General features: G+C 26.8%; 1 protein-coding gene and 1 long non-coding RNA gene across 2 annotated transcripts; both read left to right on the top strand.

The window, feature by feature from the left end:
• Positions 1 to 12,474, top strand: LOC126550156 (uncharacterized). The gene is made up of 3 exons (XR_007604200.1): positions 1 to 277; positions 11,936 to 12,098; positions 12,162 to 12,474. It is a non-coding gene; the product is annotated as an uncharacterized LOC126550156 (long non-coding RNA).
• Positions 12,475 to 16,340: 3,866 nt separating this feature from the next.
• LOC114126309 (vacuolar protein-sorting-associated protein 36-like) lies at positions 16,341 to 23,763 on the top strand. Its single transcript, XM_027990227.2, has 3 exons — positions 16,341 to 16,585; positions 18,249 to 18,452; positions 22,594 to 23,763. Exons 1-3 carry the CDS (start codon positions 16,565 to 16,567, stop codon positions 23,029 to 23,031), a joined length of 663 nt encoding a protein of 220 aa, XP_027846028.2. The 5' UTR covers positions 16,341 to 16,564; the 3' UTR covers positions 23,032 to 23,763.
• The last annotated feature ends 576 nt before the right edge of the window (positions 23,764 to 24,339 follow it).

Below are 24,339 nucleotides of genomic sequence, written 5' to 3' on the forward strand. Positions count from 1 at the left end.
TTATGTACCTACAATACAAATAAAAGATTCTAAGAAATAAAAATTAACAATAAAAAAATTCAAATTACTCATGAATAGACGCAACATTGTACACACAATATGATGTATTAATATCCCTAATTGAATCTACCTACTTCAAACAGTCATCATCAATAACGAACATACAAACATTCGTATCTGGATAGTTGAAAAGGAGGCTGACTGGCTGACAACATATTATACTCACATTTTGAAAATATGTCGTCATCAGCATTAAACGTCTACGTATCTACGTATAGTAAGTGTACATAATATATACAGGGTGATTCATCAAACATACTCAAACCTATTTTTTCCTTTAATAATAAATTTCTAAATATATTTAAGGACCTTATTTTTTAATGCTTGAGATTTTTTGTATTACTCGAAGAGTGATGCATTATGATACTAACTTTTACTTTCCACATGAGAACGCCTTTTTTACAGTAAATTATTTAGTGGATAGATTATTTTTTTAATTTTGATACACATCAGCTAATTCAAAATTTAAACTAGAAGTTTATTAATTATTTAAAATATTATTGATAATATTTCTTAAAAATAGTTTTATAGATTTCTAAAAAAATATAGATAAAATACCAGACCTAATGTTTAATAAATTTGGACTGGACTTTTAAAAATTATAAATGTTGATAAAATGATGTCTTGATTACTAAAATGTTCATTCACCTGATTCTTATAGTTAGGTAACAAAGTTAAATAACTCAAAAACAGCTAATTTGATTTTGATACGCCTAAATTTTGAGAATAATTACCTACCCGTTAAATAATTTACAATAGAAAAGGTAGGTTTTACTTAAAAATATATATATTGTAGTAAAATAATATGTAAATTCCGTTCTGTAGTTTTCTGCAATACCTCATAATAATAATAATAATTTAGAAACGTAATTTTCGTAGTTATCTTTTCATAGTGATGTGTAGTGAGCTATGCAGACCCACACATATAGTACCGATAGTACTAGAGTACGAAGTTATTAATTATCTTTTGACGAGTTTAAAAGCTTAATAATATTGTTTTTATAACGTTTAAATCAATTATAAATTGTCATAATATCTTTTAGTATATTACTGTTATTTATTAAGTATTCGATTGCCAATCCAGTATTTTTAAATATTTATAAATATATTTCAAATAACGTGTAAATGATTCCTCAATATTAAAATTCCTTCTTTTTTTATTACTAACTTAAAATACATTTTTTTAACGATCTTAAATAATGACCTTTCACTTGACTATTGAGACATTTTTTCTTTTAAGATTAACCTTGTGAATTTATATGATAATAATAAATTTGTGTTGCTTATGTCTTACGGAGGAAAAAATCGTGATTCAAGTGGTCAACTGAAGAAATTTCGGCTTCTAACTAAAGGTTAGGTTAGGTTAGGTGAGGTTATGTGAACATGGAACACATTTATCTCAATTGAATCATTCGATAATAAGCTGAAACTATTATTTTGAATGATCACATTAACCTTTTTTAAATCGTTTTATTATTGATTCTTTAATACATGTTATTATTATTATCATCATCATTGTTATTATATTTATACCTTATACGTCGTGCTGGAATTTCGTAAGTAAAAGTAAACTATAGAAAAATCATGGTTGTAATCTACAGCGAAATGAAATAAATAATAATAGTTTTTTCTGTAGACAAATTAATGAGAGAATTTGTCGTATATAGTAGTTTCATGTGTAAACAATAATAAATAATACATTGTTATGCAATATTAGAACGAATAGTGCGATGCAATACGAAATCGGTTTTATAAATCGGTGCGTATTATATTAAAAATAATAATAGTAAAATGAGTTGAAATACGTCTTTAAATATGACACTTATAAGGCCAAGGTCAATTTCAAAATGCAAATAAATATAGATACTATAGTAAATGATAATTTATTGATTATTAATTATTTTTATTGCAGTAAAATAAAACAACCAATACAACCTGTCAAACCCACTACAAAATTAATAATCATATACATGTATAATTTGTGTGTTATGTTGTAGTACATCTATCATTATATAATATTTGTTGACTATAACTTCTTTATAATTAGTAAAAACTATGATATGGTTTATAGAGTCTGTACCAGTATGTATAAAAGCTGTATGATAATAGTGTCTTTTTTTACTGTTTTTAAATAATATATTAAGTAAATCAACTTAAAATAAAAATCCGTGAGTGATTCTTTTATTAATGAATTTTACTGATTCGAAAAATATTAACGTTTTGAACAATTTTATTTTTACATATTTTGAAGTGATTAAAAAACAATGTACCAATTTCAAAAAATATATTAATTTTAACTTTTTTACATCATAATAATTTTTAACGTTTTAAATTTTTTAATAGAGGCAAATTAATAGAATATTTTGTTGAGGATTTAAAAATGGAACAAGAAATTAATTGGCTATATTATGTATGATTATTCATTTTTTATTTTATTCATGGCGAGTTTGTCAGGTATACAACTAAGCCCTGTTATACAGCAATAGTGTGAATTATCTGATTTTTAATTGCATTAGTATTTTTCTTCATTAATAATAATTAATTGTTTACAGAAATAAAGCATACTGCAATTGTATTAATACGCATTGATTGTTATATACTGGCAATAAGATTATTATTAGGATGATAATAAATAAATAGGTACATAATACATATATATATATAATGTAAATGTGAAAAATTTCATTTTCATTTATTTATAATAAAAAGAATTACGTAAATTACGTAAATTACCTATATTATGTTTGTTAGATATTTAAATTATTACATAATATTACTATTAAGTTTGTTAAAAACTTTTTGATCTGAATCATCTTTTAAAAGATGTATAAATAATATTTTAATAATTTAAAATAGTGTATTATTCATTTGTGTTTTTTAATTTCTTGTGTTATTTTGGGCGAAATTTATTTGTTATAATTGCACTTAAATTTTTAAAAGATATGACAAAACATCTATTTGTATTAAAAAAAAACCTATACCTACTGTCAATACTGTTTTAAATTATTGCAAATAACTCTATTAACATTTCCAATATATTTTCGTTCACACGCCATTTTCATTTTATATTTTACTGTTCCTGAAACGAAGCCAAAAGTTATTAACGCATAACACTACAGCACTGTTATTATCTGTGAAAAATAGTTGATATTTTTGCTCCCGGAATACTGATGCTTCAAAAAATTATGTTCTTAAACCTAAATTATAGTTTTAACTAATTATAATTCTATATTTGTTTGTTATATATTTTAGATTCTGAGTGTAGTGAATGACAATTATATGGATGTTTTTGTTGTATGTGTGTGTTTGTAATCATGTTTTTTAAGTCGGTACCTATTCGACATCTATGGAAATTCTGGTAGATATTTTGACATAGTTGGTACATTATATAGATTTAGATTTGGTTTAAATTACAAAAATTCATAGTAGTTTCATACTTACTTTTATTAAAAATTGGGATAAACTATTACAAAACACGGTAAATATGAATTTTAATTGAACCACTATTTCCACTATTCAATTAAATTAATTTTGATTTTAGTTATAATTCTGAAAGCAATATCAATACAGTTTTAATATTTTTACCAAATTCTCAAATTAATTTATTTTAAGCTTAATAATTTTCAAAATAAATTGGATTTTTTTGAACTATTTACATACATTTGAAACTTTCTACTTTATTTTCAATTAATTTAGATGGAATTTTTCATTTTTCTGTCAACATTTTTGGACTAGTTTGATCTTTTAGCAATATTAAAAATATTAATAATATTTAATTTATAAGAAAAAGAAATTTTTCATCAAACTCGTCAAAAACTGTACCTATAGGTACATATTTTCTATAGTTTTTGTAAAATTATCGATTTTAGTATCTAAGATTTGTATATTTAATATAAGATTCCTCACAAGCTATTTTTACAGCAACTAAAAAAATATACATATGCACATATACATATATGTTTTTGATAAGCGTTTGAAGTTCAAAATTCAAATCTTATTAACAATTTATTTATTTATATTAGAAAATATATAAGTTACCAGAACTATTTTTAGAAATTTATTTTGATTAAATCTTTTCTACCGCTCAAATACTTTTTTTCATACATAATTTATTTATTTATTTTTTAAAATTAAACATATCCATGGTGGATGTTTTTCAATGCCTATTCAAAGTAGGTAGTACCTAAAATATACTTAACGGCAGTGTGTTCATTATTGTTTTATGCTAAATTTATTTTTCACTCAACATTTTGAAGCTAAAATATAATATTTATTTTTATAAGTAGATAAATTCAATATATTTCATTATTTTTAGTTAATCTTAAGTAGGTACAAACTACTGAATTGTATATGTTATCATCAAACGCACTAAAGACTGACAGCTTGTCTTTCTATTAGACAGCGACGTATATTGATTCCATCTTTATTGTTCTTCATTGCTAAAAATAATAAATAAATTCATTATTATTAAAAGTTTTATTTTTATTGATACGAGTCCAATGAAAATATTGCTAATTTAATTAAAATTGTGACTTCTGATAAGGGGACTTTTTTCAATGCACGTTCCATATTTACAGTTCAATGGTATAACCCTGTGTAAAACTTTAAACTTATATGGTATAACTCATAAGAACACCACAAAAATGTTTGTATTTTAAATAATGTTAAAATTGATTGCCATTATATTATAAATGTACAAAGTGTATATTGTCGTGTAAGGTCTCGTATATAGTTCCTGGAAATAATGAGTATACACTTATAGACATATTATACTTATTATACTTATTTAATACATTTACAGTTAATTTGATTGTGGGGTACCTACATAAAAAGTGTAATTTATCGTATACGTATTTATATGTGTGAGACATACACAACTTAAATTAATATTGCTCAACCATAAAATTATTACATCAGTTTTGAAATACATGTCTACTACGATTGATGTCGAATACATTGGCGAAAAAAATGTAACATTTGCTATTGATGATAATATTAAAAGTATAAAAATCGGGATAATTAAATTTCTACGTAAGTTATAAACAGGTTTTTTTTTAATGCAATATCTAACGAAACTTTTAATGATTAAAAACATATGTAGTCTCAGCGCTGTTCACTTGTTTACAAGTCCATTGAGTCGTTGAACGTTAGAAAATAATGGGACACACTTATAACCGTTTGAAGTGTATGTAATTATACTTGGCTATGAAAAAAAAAACAGCTAAATCTATATTGCTTTAACCTAAAAGCATATTATATTGATCTGAGTTCCATAAAACTGTAATACTAGTTAGCAATATTTTTGTAATTTTTAAACCGGATAATTTCGATTCAAATATAGTATTATACTTATGTATATTGATATTGACCGATGTAATTAAATAAAACACGTAACGCCCGAGAATTAAAAAACCAGACCACTAAACAAACACGTTTGATTATAATATCATTTGTTTTGAAAATACTTCGATAAAATTACAAATATATTATAAAAAATATAATACCTTAAAACATATAATGTGTAAAAATGTTGCCAATTCATTATTTTGTTCACTAATTATTATTTACAAGCATAAAGGTTTGTTTCGAATATATTGGTACAATTATTATTATGTACTCGTAAAACACAGCAATAATTTTCAAACGTTGCATATATTATAATTAATACTTACCGTTAATACATGGATCGTGTTGCTATACGTATTCGAAATAATTGTTGGTCTTATATAAATCTACAACGTATAGGTACCTATATTATATTCCAGAAGCAAATCGAATTGCACCATAACCAACGCTGTTCACAATATCTAACCATATTTAAAAATCCGTAATCACAAATAGAAATGATTCAATAAATCAACTTGTTTATACATTATACACGCTTATACCTACTATTATTATGGACATTAGAAAATTAATTTATTCTATTTTAATTAATCTTAATTTCACTTTGACGACTTGGCGTTTAGAGCTGTAAATTGTAAATTTATTTTAATTACATATTTGTATTGTATTCATGTACATATGAATGAAAAATAAAAAAATACTTTGGTATATATTAGGTTTCGATTTTCGAGGTTACTACATCATTAAGTAAATCACTGTAATGGGTGTGTTAAATTACATTTTGATTACGATACACCCCATTGCATACAAAAACTATTCTAAGCGAAAACGATATGTCAACATTTTCAACCTCTATTTTTAAGGATGTTTTACAATTTATTTATATTGCTATATTTCTATGAGAAATTTATTTTTCTATTATCTACTTACACGGAGAATTGAACTTATTTTTTGCTAAAAACATCTTATACAGCTTACATTTTATAATATTATTTATTATTATTATATTAAATCGTATTCAGTGTGATTACGATTTAAGGTAACGCGGATGGATAACCTTGAATTTTATTCAGGTTTTTGGAACTGCATGAAGTACTGGATATTACACTTAAATGGTTTGACTGACTTAATTTTAACTTACAAAAAAAAAAAAAATTACCATACATAAATTGAGAAAAATTAAACTATAATTAGCCAAATAATTTGGGAAATATTTTATGTCTAAAAAATGTATTTATAAATATTTTAATTTATTCGGTAAAATTTCAAGTTAATAAGGTTATTTATTTTTAATTTCAACTATAAAAACACTCATCTGATTGAATACTAATTTTGCGTGATTTTTCTAATATTGCCGTAACTTTTTATTTTTTCGATTATTTTGAAAACTCCTAGAAATTTGACAAACTAGATCCATGTTGCTATCAATATCTGCTTATAATTTGCTTGCAATAATCAAAAATTATATATTGAAGCATTTCTTCTAGTATTAATGCACTAATCAATTGTAAAATCGGTACCTACTTAGCGTTGCTCCGACCAGAATATAAAATAACAAGCTAAATAAGGTGAACAATTCCATAATCACGCAACTACGTAGCTATATTAATTTTGATATGGTATGGTTAATGTGTTATACATAATACCAATATGTATGTATATATATATAACTAATAATTCGTAAACATAATAATAATAATATTTTTAGTAATAGCTAGTTAGTAGGTTATCAATATAGTTAAATTTTAGTTTCTAAATACTCGTTATATTTTATGAAAAAAAAAAAATGATTTTTTTAAAATTTTGACTATAATTTCATATTAATGTTTTCCAAATATATATTTTTTTAACATTTGATAAAACAAATATTGAACTAAGATATTATAAAATAATATATAGTCTATGTTTTTGTTGTGCATCTAGCTGACAATGAATACCCACGAAATGTATATTGCACTATTCACTATAAATAACAATTATCAACTTTAATTACTAAAAAGTGTACAGTTAATAATTTATCTGTTGAATGTTTGACGAAATACGTCAAAAGATACAAATAATTAATATTCTGTCTTATAGAGTATAGTATAACTATTACTATAGTTTATGATAAAAAAAATAAAAATAACGCATGAGAAAATCAGTGCCTTGAGTAAGAACATCGTCTGGTACACACTTTTACATATTATAAATACAATTAGGTATACTATCATATTATTATACTAATTTAACAATACTATTATGATATTATACATAATATATTTGGCTATTGTGAAGATTATTTCAACTTTCAAATAGGGTAAATCTATTATTACATAAAATAACTATAAAAAGCCGAGAAATTACATAATTTAAATAATCTCTTTCAGTACTCACATGAGTTAAATATTTAGGTCATAAATATTTAAGTATCACATATTATATTCATAGAATGGAAATATGGATTGTGTAAGATTATGTGTTGTGCCAATTATTATAAAAATACAATCGTAACTGTTTTAATTATTCGAATTATGCACAAAAGGATATACTTAGATAAAACAATATATAAATTGTAATATGTTTATAAAAATTTTTTACACATTACAACATTAATTGTTATTAAAAAATTTGGAAATTCCCTATTATTCACTTTATAGTAAATATTATAAAATGAATGAATAATTTTAAATGTATTCATTATTTTTTCTCTAACAACATTGACGTTTTATTATTTCGATAATTTAAATTAGAGACACATATATTAATAGATAGCATTATAATATTGTAGCTCAAGCAGCTGCCAAATTCTTTGAACTGGTATTTAAATTCTTTTTAAAAAAAAGTATAAAATCTTTCCGGTAAAAAATGCAAGTAGTTATTGGCACTATAATCTTAGTTTTAAGCGTGCTGTAACATTTTAACAATACTACTTTGGTCTTGATTATTACTCATATTACTATTCTTTTATTTTACATTTTAAAAACACACGTATAAATACTTGATCATATTTAATTTAAATCTAAAAATATAGTTAAGTAAATATTAAAAAATAATTCGTATTAAAATCGATTTATTTAAAACAAAAAAAAAATTATGATTTCAATATAATATTATGAAATATATTGAAGATACTATTGAAACATGATTAATATACAAGTATACAATAATATAGTAATATATAAGTATACATATACTATAAAGTGTAATTTTAAAAGCAATTAGATTTTATTATAACAAAACAAAATGATGTATTGTTATTGAAAGTTAGGTTTTTAAATCAATGTATGCATTTGCTATCCTCTTATTAAAAGTATTCCATAGAAACACAAAAAAAATATTAGGTATACTGTAACAATCGTTTATATAATACGTGCATTATCATTAAAAGTGCAGTCTAAAATCTTATAGTTTGGACGGTAGATGTTTCGGTACAAACAATTTTGGCAATATATTTATTTTAATTTTAATTTTATTTTTAATACAAAACAGGCCAAGGCCCACAAATAATAATATATATGTTATCATTTATCTATAGAGGTATACATTTGAAAATAAAATAAAATAATAACAAATAAAGTATTTAGCAAAATAAGTAACCGTAAGTAATTAAAGTGGTAAAAACCCAATTGATGAATTAGATTAATTAGTATAATTTAAAATGGTCTTCAGTACCGATTTGTATAAGACGTCAGAGAGGGACATTTAATATATAATTAGACGAAGAGAATATTATAAAGAAGGGATAAGCTAGTGTGTTTACTGTTTAGTGAGATGTGGTGAAATTATAAATGTTGTATTGTAGGAGGATAGGATAGTTTATTAAGTTTTTATATTGTTTATATTATGCCTTGTGTGTCATCAAAAAAATAATTGAATTGACGAGAAATCATATTGCTATAAAAATCAATGGAAAATTGTGTAGGCCCTCAAAAATTAGATACCAGTTCCAAAATAGGTAGTCATAAAATAGTAAATAAAAATCATAAAAATAACTCAACACATAGAAACTTATTTAGTAGAAAACATTCTTGTTCACATAAAATAATCTACTTACAATGTGTTTTAGAAAGTGTCAACAACACTGTTTTTTCATTACTCCCGCCCATCCCTAATAAAAATCTATTTTTAAAATTAAAACACATACTATTATTATTATACAGTGTGTTAAAAAAATTTGAAACCCTAAATTACACGTTAAAGATTATATTATATGTAATATCATGTATAAATTCGAGGTTGTAGTGAACAAATTGTCGATAAGTTTTATCTGTATAATATTTCAAAGTCAATTTTCGAAGGTAGAGCATATTTTTAGTAGACCGTGAACAAAAAAGTTTGGACACCCTGGGTATATAGTATATATTATAATATATAATTTATACATTCTATGTAATATATTATAAAAGGATAATAAAACGTTAAAATAGAATGATTCATATTTCATTAATATATTATAAAGTTCAAGTAAAATAAAAGCCACGAATAATAATTATTATTTATTACTTTAAATACGAAACCCATCGTAATAAGTAGAATATAGAGATGGTAAAAAATTATTTTATTTTGTTATATTACTGCATCATTGTATAGATGGTTTAGCTTATGCCACGTCTAATGAATCAATGAATTAAAATTAAACAATATTGAGAGAAAAAAATACGATTCCAGAATCTGGCTTTTTTGTTAAGTTTTTTTTTCTCTGAAGAGGGGAACAGTTTATCAAGCGCTCTCCCTAAACTAAAGGCACCTGCGCAACTATTCCGCCATCGGAAATAGATATTCGTGATCGTTTAACGGTTGAGGGCAAATTTTACGTGATCCTGTTTCATTATTATATTGACCTAACAGTGTGGTAACTGAATGAGTTCAAAACGTGACACTCGCCGTTATTGTGACTGAACATTGGCGCGCACGACAAATAAATTATTGCTTTCTTCGAACTCGACTGTCTACGGGTCAGAAGACTGCGCACATGATATTATTATTATCTTACCCGAAAATTCAGATTTGTGTTTTGTCCACAAATAACTGTGTCGTGATAATAGTTTTTCGGTGTTTGCCAACGCAAGTTAAAATCATTGATGAAACCAACGGTTGGGTTTAAAGTGTTCGTTTTGCTTACTTCACAGGCCCGATGACCCGTTTGAATAATATTTAGGTATTATATGTTCGCATTTAACACACGAAAATATAATAATGTGATTATGATATATCACACGTTTATAATAATAATATATTATGAATAATAATATTATGCGTGCGTAAGAAAAGGAGGAACTGGTATCCTAATGGAGCAGAATCAATTGATATTACGACTAGCAGCTTAGACAATGGCATTCAACTATGTTTTGGATTGTGCATAATATGACGCAATGCATAATAATAACACAGTCGCTTTGCGAGGATAGTGCGCACTACTCAGAATTCACTAAAATATTTTGACTACATAATATTTACTACTGAGTATAGTTGCGTAGTTGTCATAGCGTTTTACAACGAATCCACTCCGGTAGTGGCTATATTTTACTAGTTAATAGTTATTAATTTTAAATGTTTTTATTAATAGAGAGAAAAGTATTCTACAGCCCACATCAAACTTCTTTATTTAACATTTTAACTCAGAACTTTATAATATGTTTACAAAAAAGACAATTTAAAAAATTTTTTTTTATAAATTATTTTATACCAAATCGAAGTTTCACGTGTATTGTAAAAATAAGTACTTTTTTTATAAAATCCGATAATATTCTACAAGGCTTGAGTTTATTATGATAAATAATTTTTTGTTAATAAAATACACCGTAACTATTGCTCTTTTTTAAATAGGTATCGGGCAGTTAATTGGTGAAAATATATTATAAGCTAGCAGCTAAATTATAGTTTTTAAAATTCAAAAGATTTAGGTACAAAATTTTAGAAAATTTGTCTTGTTAGATTATCAGAAATAAAAATAATATGTATGTATAAATAAAAATATAATTCATACTAAATGTGTTATTTCAAAATAAATTTTTAAAACATACGAAAATGTATACATTTCTTTTTGAAGATTGTAAACATATTATATATCATAAGCAACATCTGTTTAAACCATTAAATATTAAACTAAATGGCACAGTTATTCATGTGCTTGTTGGCCCAATATATTAAAACAACTATAAAAAATCTATAAAGATTCTTAATAAATTATAAAAATAATATTGTATAATATATTATTAATATTATATAGGTATTGGTACCTATTTATATTATTTAACTACTTTTTTTTGAAACGTCTTAAAAGTCTTAATTTATACCAAACATTTAATTGAATAAAATATATTTTCATTTATTTAAAGTTATTAAATCTATAAGGTTTAAAATTATTAACATTAAGTTTATAAGCTATAACGTCATACAATTATTAAACCTACAGGTATACATCTTGATATATTTTACGTACCCATTGTCTATTAGTTACTCTGATTATTATTATTAATGTAAAAAATAAATACAAAAGTTATACACTACGTATTTTAAATTGTAAATATTGGCATATATTTTTCAGTTAACTGAAGAATTGAGTTTAATTGTACATAGATAAAATAACAATTAATGTCGCTGTTCAATGTTCATTATGGCAAAAAGCCAATGATGACGCATTGTGTGTATGTATGTACATAGTTGTAAGATGTCAACACTGTCAACACTTAGGAACAATATATTATAACGTAATACTAGTTTAATAGTGATTGATAATGTATAAGCATAATAAATTAATTTAAGTATAATAGGTGTACGGATAATCGTTTTAGTGACAATGGAGTAGCTGGCAAGACACTATGACAAATAACATCATTTGGGAAATATACTTCAAAGGAATCATGAAAACACTAAACAATTCATCATAAAATATGCAAATTATTATAGCAATATATCGTATAAATCATACTAAACAATGTCAAGAATTGAATAAATTTTAAATTTCATATTTAATATAAAATAAGTGTATAATTTGATGTATGTATACATGTTATTGTTTTTAAGTACAAAAAATATTTCTGTTATAATCCTGTACTTGAATATTACCTGCCTAGATTACCAATGTATAGTAAATAAAATCCATGTCGCATGCAACTTTTGGAGTATTATTTCTGCTGTTAATATAAAACCACTTGCATTCCTAGCTTTGGCCAGAATCTAAAAATAATCGTATTCAACTAAATTTAAATCATAAATATGAAAGATATGAATATGGTTATTTATATTATGTAATAAAAAGATGTATTTATATTTTACTATAGGCATATTTTATAATTTATACGTGAAAACTATTTTTTATCATACAACTAACATAAATATTATTTTAACAATGAATATATTATTAGATAATAATAATTTTAATATTATTTAAACCGGGACCGATCTTATAATAATAACGTGTATTTTATATATCTTATAACTTTCTGGTAATAAAATCTATAAGATATTCAAGCATAAAATTCTAAATAAAAGTTAAATAATTATGTTTGTTTTTAAATCGTTATATAATTTTTTTCACATACGTTTTTTATAGTAACAAAATAAATTGTTACTACAGTATACGAATTCTGATATGATTATAAATCGATTACAATCGAAGGTCAACAATATTATTAGTACTTTTCTCATTCACCAGTTAGATTTAATCATCTAAAACAAGATAGTTTTATTATCGATGACGTATTTGAACATTTAGGTGTATAATAGTTTATCCATATGGAAGCGATGTTACATTAGTTTATTGTGTATTATACAATATGGAATAGAATTCGAAAGTAGGTTGAAAAATATAACAGGAACTATTCATATGATTTCAATGTGGTTTTACATATTATAAATAAATGGTTACAGATCTTAATAAATCGGATTACACTTTCCACTTGAAATAAATCAACTCATCGATAAACTAATACAGGCAATGACTATAATATAGGCACGTGTTCCATAATATTATGTATTTTTCGGTATTAGAAGTTTATTACAAAATGTCGTCTCACAGGTATTTATGAACTTAAATGAAAACATAAACAATAAATCTGATATAAACTATACTATCATATTTTCTATGTCCTTCACTACAGTAAATACTAAATACGTAATATACTTTTTAGCGTTGCGTATATATAATATATATTCAGTGATGTAAAAATACCGTTTTTATTTTATTTGTACAATATGTGTATAATATAGTATTTTACAAAAATCGTATGGTGCTTATAAAATTGTTAAGTAAAACTACCAAAGTATAGCAAGATCAAAACTATTGCAGATTATTGATGAATAATGATAGGTACATCTAAATGCTAAACTATGCATTAAACATAATACTGAATATAGAAAACTTGTCAATAAAAGCTTTTTGCTTCGAAGGTCGATCCATAGTAAAAAGAAACAGTAACTAACATTTACAAACTAAAATTAGTTGTAATTTAAAGTTTTATTATATTTCGTATATTATAATATATGTTAAGTATATTTACACAAAAATCAAAAATATTATTAATATAATATTCTTTTATTCCACTCAAAAAGTAATAAGTAGTAACTACTAAGACAAACCATATTAATTATTTATTATTGAAAATTTGTGTACTTAATGAAAAGTGATAACTACAAATTATAATTAAATTTGATAATTGATTTTGATTATTTGAATATTTCAAAGTTAACAACCACGTTACACGTGCGACTATGCTCTGTTGTTATCTCATTATTATCAGTTGAAACAATATGAATTGCTATATTGTTATTATTATTATTTATCATTTTTTTTTTTATATATCATTTGTATTTTATTTTATTATACATAACGTACTTATTATACGCTTACCTATGTAATACAATATTAAATATTATATAATTTATCTCTTCATAGTGTATAATGTGCATATAGTATATACTCAAAGGTATTAGCTGCTCAATCAATTTTTTTTTTAATACTTATTAAAATATTATGAGAAAAAAATTAGTTGGATTTGGATAAGATACAGCAACAAGATGTTTAAAAATATTCGTTTCATTTCATCCATTTTGGTGCGGGATGATGTGTTGAGGTATTTAGTTATTTCAAAATGAAGATTATACATTTAAATCGAAGAACCACTCTGAACGGAGATAGGTTGAAAAAAGCAATTATTATTTGTTGTTATTATATCTAAATATTCCAATCGTATTTTATGTAACTCACATGAGTTAAGTTAGGTAAGAATGAAAATAATATATATATTTATAATAATATCTTTTTTCTATATCTATGATTAGGCCTGGTTAATTTTAATTGTTGATGAAATTATATTTTCATTATTTTTACTAGCACGTATTTCAAATGTATTTATTTTACTAGTCAATTATTTTGGCATTCACTATATTTATACAATTTACATTAAATGTATTAAAATTTTGCTATCGCTTTTCCTATTCTTGGTCGTTGAAATTATGTATGTTATCCAGAGTTGTTCATGTTCGCTAATCAGAGGTTTTGAAATTAGATTGTTTTATATTTACTATTTACATAATATGGACATTGAATAGATTTGGGAAACCCGACGAAAATATTTATTAAACAATCTCATAATTTTCAGTATGATATGATGTCTGGTACATAACTATTGAACAATTAATATAATACATACGTCAATCCACTGATATTATGTAGGTAACACATGATCTATGCATTTAGTCTGACTTAGGTGTCGATAATGGAACCGAAATACAGAGTTACTGTACCGAGTTGATAGCAACTCAACCGATTTGAAAATTATTGGTATTATTAGTATCATTACGAAGAACACATTCTAAGGACGTTTAGGTATGATTCTCACTCAAGCGTGTTCGTTTAACAGACATGTGCCCTGCATAACCTCGAAATGCATTACGTCTAATAGATTTATCTAATTAATAAAAAGAAATTTATATTTATTAATTTATAAGTACCGACTATCTACCACCTTCCTTTATATTATACGTGGATACATAAAATATATTATCAATTATTATAAACTAATCGGTAATTAAAAATGTTTATATATTGTACTATAATGAGTAGGGAATAATTATATACTCAGGGAATAATAAAATGTTGGCCATTGTTAGTTTAAAGTATTTTATTTTATTTTATTTATTATGATGGAGAGTTCGATTATTACGATGAAAATGCAATGAAATATTATTTATTCAAAATAGGTTCCCAAAAATGTATCCAAACATATTGAATTTGCATATTTTAATTATTTGTTTTGAACGGGTCTTATACCAAAAAATCAGAATACCAGGTACCCATACTATAACTTTCTTTTACTGTAATGTTTATAGTATCCATGATCCATCTGAAGTGCAAGAGATCACGGGAAAAGCTATACGCAGTACACTACAATATAATATATCGTTGGATAACGAACACCGTATCATGATAATAATAAATAATATAACTGTCGAGAAAGATAGCTCCGCATCGTATATTATACGTACCATCTAAACAGTAATCTCGTTTTGTAAAATTATTATGATAATAATATCATCTCGTAACATCTATTGTGCGTGTGTGTGCGGCGGCAGGTCGAGTATAAAAAACGATGACGATGACGACGATAATGATGATAATAACGACGATGACGAAAACCGATGGGTTCACCAAGACTCGATTATATTACGTAACAGAGCAGTTCTAGGTCGCCAGCCGGTCAGGTGAAACGGATCAGCGGATGGCGACGTCCGCTCCTCAAGTTCACGATTATGTGCACCATTATTCGTGTGGAAGGAAACGTATATCGCTGCCGGGTCCGGCGGGCGGCGGCGGTGGCGTCGTGTGTACCTATACCGTTGGCGGTCGTGCATCCCGAAGTTATCGCACCGCCGTGATGTAACCGCGGAGGCTGCAAAGCGGCAACGGCAAACCGGGGGAAGTACCGACCGCCGTGGTCCATATAAAAACCTCGGGCCGACGCTGTTCCGGCGTCAAAACTTCACCTCTCACCGGCGCACTTATAACCCGACCGTATCGCTAACACACTGCACCAAACCCGTACGGATCGTGTCGTTTCTCGTCTCCGCCGACATCGCGACCGAAGCACTGCGCTCCAGAAGACTGTGACGACGTTCGCTGACCACCAGCGACATACACATACACACGTATATAGACTCCTCCGCGACCATAACCATGGTCGGTACAAGACACTTGGTGAGTACGGATTGCAGGCCAAACGATATAATATATAAAACAGCGAGTAGTATAGGATTTATTGACTTTTTTTTTTAATCCTGCGGACGCAATCATCGACTGACCAGTGGTGGGTCTTGTACGGTTTACCGATAGTCATTATTATAAATAGAAGTAGTATTAGTTAGTATTAAGAGTAATCTCCGGTTGTAACTATATTGGGTGTACACTGATCCACTACCGTTGCTGTTCAAACGCAACTATCATTCGAATATTAATTGATACAATGTATTTTTTTTTATTTACAACTCTTCTGTGCGCCCGTTGTGGTCGTGTAATTTCTGAACGACAAGACCGTTTTCAATAGAAATTATTTTAATCGATTTATCGAGGTTCAAAATTCAAAGGGCAATAATTATAGTTTATTATTTCAACCCCTTTAGATTGCTATAGAGCGACTAGCATATGAATTTAGTTTTAGTTTACAAAAATCGAATACAAATCTTAAAATAAAATATTTATGAACACAATAATTACGATGATTACTTTTAATATTTGCAATCTTGACTTACTATTTTAATTCTGAAAATATTTTTATAAAAGCACATAATTATGAGTACCAATCTTAACGATATTAGATTTACTTCGGCTATTAAGCATTCGTTAAAACTTAATTCTGCTTTAAGTTGTTTGTGTTTACATAAGAAAAACCAAATGAAAAATGATAAAAAGATAGATTAATTTTAATCCAAGCAAAGTAATACAAGTGGTATAATATATTAAAATTCACTTGAGTTACTCACTCGATTTTTTAATATCATCACAAAATAATTATTTATTTTGTCACAAGTACATACCTAACTATACGTTGATATAAAGTGGAAATATTTAAAAGGATTATTGTCGTAATAGTTGTCTGTTACCACTAAACTGCGTATGAATGAGCATATACTCTTATAATACCGTTTCTATTAGCGTGTCAATAACTTAAAATATTTCAGTCGTTAAACATGACTACCGACAAACGAGTTAAACTGGGGTATAGCATTTCGGAAATATCAACAATCGTTAATTGGATAATTGACAGCGTCCCGAACATGCATTGAGTCTATTTGCGTTAACTAATCGACTGAGGTTAAATCTGGTCGATGAATGTAATATAATATCGACAACAACGCGTATCGCAGCGTCTAAAACCAATAATTTAATACGCGCTTGGACGCAATACTTTGGAATCTGTCACAACTCATGTTTTTACCAGTGCTAAGTAGATCGCTTTCAAACAAATTCTAATCGAGTTATTATTATCGTAGCTAAGCTTGCGTAGGTACCGAAAGTAGGTATAGGTACCCACTTAATATAGGTACCTACGTAATTATATCACACTAGCTGTTACACAAAAAATATAGTTTCGTTACAGCAATGATTTCCAATCGTGTGTACCAAACTTCGTGTTTCACCACGTATATAGGATACATAATATTACACATCGCTATATTACAATAATAACCCAACCGACTTTACCACCTGTCCACTAAAACTCGATCTACTAATCGTTATCCAATCAACCCGACTTATTATGAATTACCGTGGTCGGTCGTCGTTGTAGTACAAGTCGGCCGAGTACGGTATATCAATATTATAATTACGTATAGTTATAACGCCTGCGTTTTGCGATCCACAGGTATTTTTGGCCGTGTACTCCCTGTGCGCGCAATCGTCGTCCGCCTCTCCTGTCTACCAAGAGGACGACGACCACTACGACGGGCACCTCCACGAACACCATCACGGACCACCGCCAGCCACGTCGTACGCTACCATATCGACGACGCACGTCAAAGTGCAACACCCGCAGGCAGCGCCCACAAAATACGCGACGCCGTACAAAGTGAGTGACTACCCGTGACGTACAAAATTATAACGAAGTTAGAAAAATACAATATATTCAAAAACGCGATCATCGTTATTTCGACGAGACGATGATGACTGCAGAGGCGCACGCCGTTATGCTATTTTATAAAGAAACCTAACCCGTTCGTGGGCTCGAATCAAATCGTTATTCGGATTATTGTGATAATCGTATATTATATTGTGTGCGTATTATAAATAATTATTACGTACGGGACTTTGCGTACGATACTCGAGACGCACGAGTACGAATAATTTATTTATATTAGACAATGGAGACGGTAGTATGAAAATATTAAAATTCTCTGCACATGATATAATATAACATAATAAAAATATCATTATTTTACGTATGCATAATATCATAAGCGTGATGGTTTTGTAATGCGCATAAGATACACACACACACATATATATATATATAATTATGTCCTCTCCGTATACGGCCGCGGAACGCCGTCGGCATATGTGTTTATACGAAGTAGGAAGTATAATATATATATTGCTATACGTGTGTGTGTGTATATCTGCCGCACGCAGATACCTATATAATATTACACCCATTACACCCATACATACAAACAAACAAACATACACACATATATATATTGTGTATATTCTAGCGCACGAAATGGACGCCTTTCTCCTGCGAGTTGCATAAGTTTAACGGCGCGAGGAGACGCGAAGTCGTTAAACCCGCCACCGCATTACGATTGTTTTTTTTTTTTTTTTTTATTCAACTCGTTCACTTTCCAAGTTCGACAAACGCCCGTGAGGTTCTCCCGCATACATATATATATATATATATGTATATAGTCTCGGAGGTTCGGTAATCGAACTCGATCGTATATTGTATACCTATATTATGTGCACGCCACGCCGACGCGAGAGTACCGACTAATATTATTATGTATTATTATAATATTTACCTATTATAAATACGATCAACCGCGTACATAGTTAGACCTAAATATTATTCGTGGTGCTAATGTGTTGAGCGGTTATATATACACATTTATAGGTATTCAATGAGTGAGTACTTATATGGGTACAACAGTAGGTAACGAAGAAATTAGCTCAAACAATATTTCCGAGGGCGTTAAAGTCCTCTCGTATTTGACGTTGCACCCATGGTTTCTATATACTGGATGATTTTTCCAGAATTCTTTCCCTAATTCTGTCCTTCAATAATACATTTATTCAAATTCTGTTTTTTAGAATTTTTAAATATATTTTTAAACTATATGCCGAGATTTTTCATACTATTTAATGTGTTCTAGGTGAAACAAACTTCTGTTATTCAAAAGAGACCATTATTTTTTTTGCTTTAAATTAGTTATTGGAAAATTTTTCTGAAAATGTTGACGTATCAAAATTTAAATTTGAACCAGTTGTTTTTGAATTATTTGACAGGTCCATGATCATAATTAATAAGGTTAGAAGAAAGATATGAAAACTATAATAATTTGAAAATTTTAGTGATTATATTAGCCAATTGGCAATTATTACAAATTTATAAATATTATGTAAAAATGATCCAGATATAATAAATACTAGTTTCAATATTACATCTATTTTATATTTTTGAAAAACAGTAGGTACATTGTAAAAAATTATAATCTTTAGAATAAACATTTTATTATCTGAGAAACTACACATTCAAATTTTATTTAAAAATTTCAAACATAAGAATTTGAATAGCTGCATTATTGAAGAAAAAATGGGTGAACGTGGTTGGTTTGTTCTCACTACTCGAATATTGCATGCACCTATATTATGTATCTACAGTCTACACTATTATTTTATACGGTTTTCCCCCTCCTCATTCAATATGTTCATTTGAATTGTTTGGAGTTTGATTTTCACAAATTATTTATTTGATTATCATTATTTATTCACATTGTTAGTGTTAACTTTTTTTATACTATAAAATAATTTTGACTCAAAAATAAAATTATCTCTCATTTTATTTCAAAATTTGAGATAAAAGATTATAGTATTTTATTTTAAAAATATTTAAATTTATAAATTAAACATATTGTACACTAATTCTGCACTTCTATCAATGTAAATAACCTAACCTAATATGGATGATGTTTTTAAATTTAAAATAAATGTAGAAACTTGACTAGTTGATTGTTATAATTTGAAAAACCTTTCAATTGTGTCAAACACGGTGGGACAATTATAAAATATACCGTATTATCATAATATTGTGACAATGACAAACGTATATGTGTATACTGTATATTGTTATTGTGTGTTCAATTCGATTCAATTTTATTGTTGTCAACGAGCAATTATTTCTTTTGCTAATGACTTCCCAATACACACCTCTCTTTATCATTTATAATTTATGCTATGGTCTCGTATGAACCAGTTACGTGAATGATTACGTACAAAATGTATCAATAAAATTCTTTTTAAATTTCGTATATATTAATAACATTTATAATATAATATAAAGTTAGTTTTTTTTTTTTTTTTTTTGAAACTTGTCGACTGTTTAACTATAGCTCAATTTGGTTCTAATAATAACCAGCACATTAAATTAAATGCAATTAAAAGCGTTTTGGTTATGTAAAATGTTGACTCATTTCAAAATTATAAGGAACCTTGTATAACATTTTCAAGGTTTTTACATTACTTATAAATTAAAACTGTATCATATATTCGTACATAAATCGTAGAAAAACTAAAAAAACTGAACATTTCAAGTATTTATATAAAATGTACAAAAAGCGTTAATTTATTTCGAAAATTATACTAATATTTACTAGTTTACTAATATGACTATTTAATGAAAATGTCTTATGGTTGTTTGTTTTTGAATTACACTATAAGAAATTAAATCGATTTTACATAAAAATTTCTATTTTCTTTTTCTATCTTTGAAAATAACTGTCAATTTTCAATTTAATCCTCCTTAGAGCTACAAGAGAGTAGAAACAATTCTAACCTAAAGACCAAAGTATTATTTTCTGTAACAAAATGTTTGGATGTACACAAATACACATATAGATATACATACCATTGTAAAATCAATCGCACATTGCTTTGAATCCAAAATAAGACGCCAAAGTGTTAATCTCTATTTCTATTAGATAAATGTTATTACTTATTGTATAATAACAATAATAATAATTATTAATAATATAAATTTACAATTTTTTATTATTTTTTTATTATTATACATTAAATTACTTACATAATATATTCCTAATAATACGAATGTATTATTAAATGCATTTTGATTTACAGATTAATATGCATTGCATTCATCACTACAAATAATAATTTTATTGTTCCAATTATTGAGTCACAGTTATAAATATTATAATAGTAGTACTTACTGTGACTTATTATAATTTTTATTTAAACTTACATTATGTTATATTAAATTGTGTATGGTAAAGAGAAATAACCAATTACAGAGTAATATTTTATGACGAATGCCAATGTTTTCGAACCCATAAACAATGTACAGATTGTGGTACAATAAATAATAATCACGTAATTGTAATAGCAATCATAATTTAAAAATAAAAATATACATTAATCACTACTTTTATTCATTAATCAAACTTTTGTGGAGTGGTGAGGATGGGTAAAATTATAAAAAATGTATAAGACACATCAATGAAATATTTGAATAATTCATAAATCTTTTACATGTATAAAAAAAAACATTTTTGTCATTGTAAAATCAATATATATATATTTATTTCCATTCTGAATCTAAAAATATAATTTAACATATTTTTAAATTAAGAATAATCTTTTTAAATATTTAAATTAGTAGCTTAATAATAATATAATAACATTCTTTACGAAAATAATTTCCATTTAAAAATATATATGCTATAACAACATATAAATATTAGATGCTTAACTACATAATTATTATTAAATTTTCCGATGAAACCTAAAATTCAAAAAATATACATTCCATAAAATAATAATTTTAACGCACATGTAGGATATGACTGCAATATTATGATGACTTGTGTAAATTTAAGTTATTTATCCTCGCAATGAAAATTCGGATAACTCTGTACATTTGTAAACTTCTTTAAAATTTTAAAATTTTTAATGTTTATATTATTTTTTTTTTGATATAGCAAGAGTATTTGACTCAACCGCAAGTGGCGTACAAGTATATATCACTGCCATCGGCCGTCGCCTTACAGCAATCTGGTAAATTCGAAGAGCCATCCACATCGGGCTACAAATACCTGGCTGCGTCGCCCACATACAAGTACGTACAACCACCGGCGGTGACCACCGAACCAGAAGCTGCGGAAGAACCGACCAACTCGTTGAAGTATGCGCTCAAATACGAACAAAATTCGTTCAAGCAAGAACAGGAACAGCAGCAACAGTTGCAACAGCAATTTCAGCAGCAAGAATACGAACAGCCGGCTGTCCAGTACAAGTACATAGCCGTGCCGTCGTATAAGTACGTGCAACAAGTGGCCGCGGAACCAGAATACGGTCAGCACCATCAACAACAGCAACAGGTTGCTAGTTCTTACGACTACACTGATGACAAGCAATAATGAATAACTATAGTAAATTCTAATACCGGCGATTTTGTTAAATCCCAATACCTAGGCAATAGCGTAGTGAACTCAAAAATTGTCAGAAGCGATCATATTTTTTTTATCCGATATCGCCACTTGAAATTGCTAAACATTATAGCTTTAAGACGTATCAGCTGCAGTTTACAACAACCCACAACCGATAATACACAAATGTATGACGCTCACTTGAAAAAAACTTTTTAGTCGCCTCTCAAATATACCTCCTTCGCTATGCTATTGCCTATAATTACCTGCGATGTATCAAGTCTCTCACTTATTTTAGCCCACCACTTCGATCTACATTCTTACGAAATAAATAATATTATTTGTACATTTTTCATTTTTATGAATGATCATTAAAAAAAAAAATTTAATCTTAGGTTAGTATGTAGTATAACTATTTTGTTTAATCGCGCAGCGACCATCTCTGCCTCTTCATCTTTCTTTCTGTGCCGTCCGTTAAATCATGCCAATGATTATGTTAAGTATGTATTATTGTATTATTTTCTGTATGCGTACCTAAACATGGTATCTTACCATATTTTACGCGTCCCTCTACAAATTTAGAGATTTAATTGCTTGTTATATTATGTAATACAAATACAATTACATTTTGTACTTTAATTATAGTATATTTTTTTTATGTATAATATTTACATAATATGTTTACACTATAATAAATGCAGTGTTTACGATTATATATAAATATATACATGCGTTCTTTTTTCATAATATAATGCAGTTTAATGAAAATAATCATATAACTTGGTTGACTACTTAAGATTATCAATATTATATTATCATGTAGCTGAATCTATTACATTTTTAAATCGAACTGTGATAGTATTTATATTATATGAAGATTTATTTTCAGAAGTTGGTAAGATTAGTTTATCTGATTAAACCTATCGGGCTGGTAAAAAGAAGGGGCTTAAGTCTCTGGATGTTTGTATTTTTAATATATTTAGAAGTTGCATACTTGGATCATTTTTTTAACCACATTTTTTTTAGCTTAATATTATAAAGTTAAAAGTTAGAGTTGTCCAAAGCTTTTTCATACATTTAAAATTAATTGAATTATCGAAAATATTTGAGACTATTCTCTAGATGAGTTTGAAAAATAAATTATAATACTTTTGATATGGCAGCTCTAGTTGGTGAAAAATAAGAATAGGTTCCTTTTTTTATACCGTCGTCAAACAGAACGATCTAATATCGACATAACTTATGCTATAGAGTGATGTACAACAACTATTTTTTTTACCTACTATCGACTTGCCCAAA

Source organism: Aphis gossypii, chromosome 2, assembly GCF_020184175.1.
Source record: "Aphis gossypii isolate Hap1 chromosome 2, ASM2018417v2, whole genome shotgun sequence".
In the NCBI taxonomy this organism is placed as follows: Eukaryota; Metazoa; Arthropoda; class Insecta; order Hemiptera; family Aphididae; genus Aphis; species Aphis gossypii.

Excerpts from the sequence above, each read along its gene's own strand:
- LOC114126309 (XM_027990227.2), top strand. The coding sequence starts at position 16,565 with ATGGTCGGTACAAGACACTTG. Across the intron at positions 16,586-18,248 it reads TGGTCGGTACAAGACACTTG|GTATTTTTGGCCGTGTACTC; the intron begins GTGAGTACGGAT and ends TGCGATCCACAG. Across the intron at positions 18,453-22,593 it reads AATACGCGACGCCGTACAAA|CAAGAGTATTTGACTCAACC; the intron begins GTGAGTGACTAC and ends TTTTTGATATAG.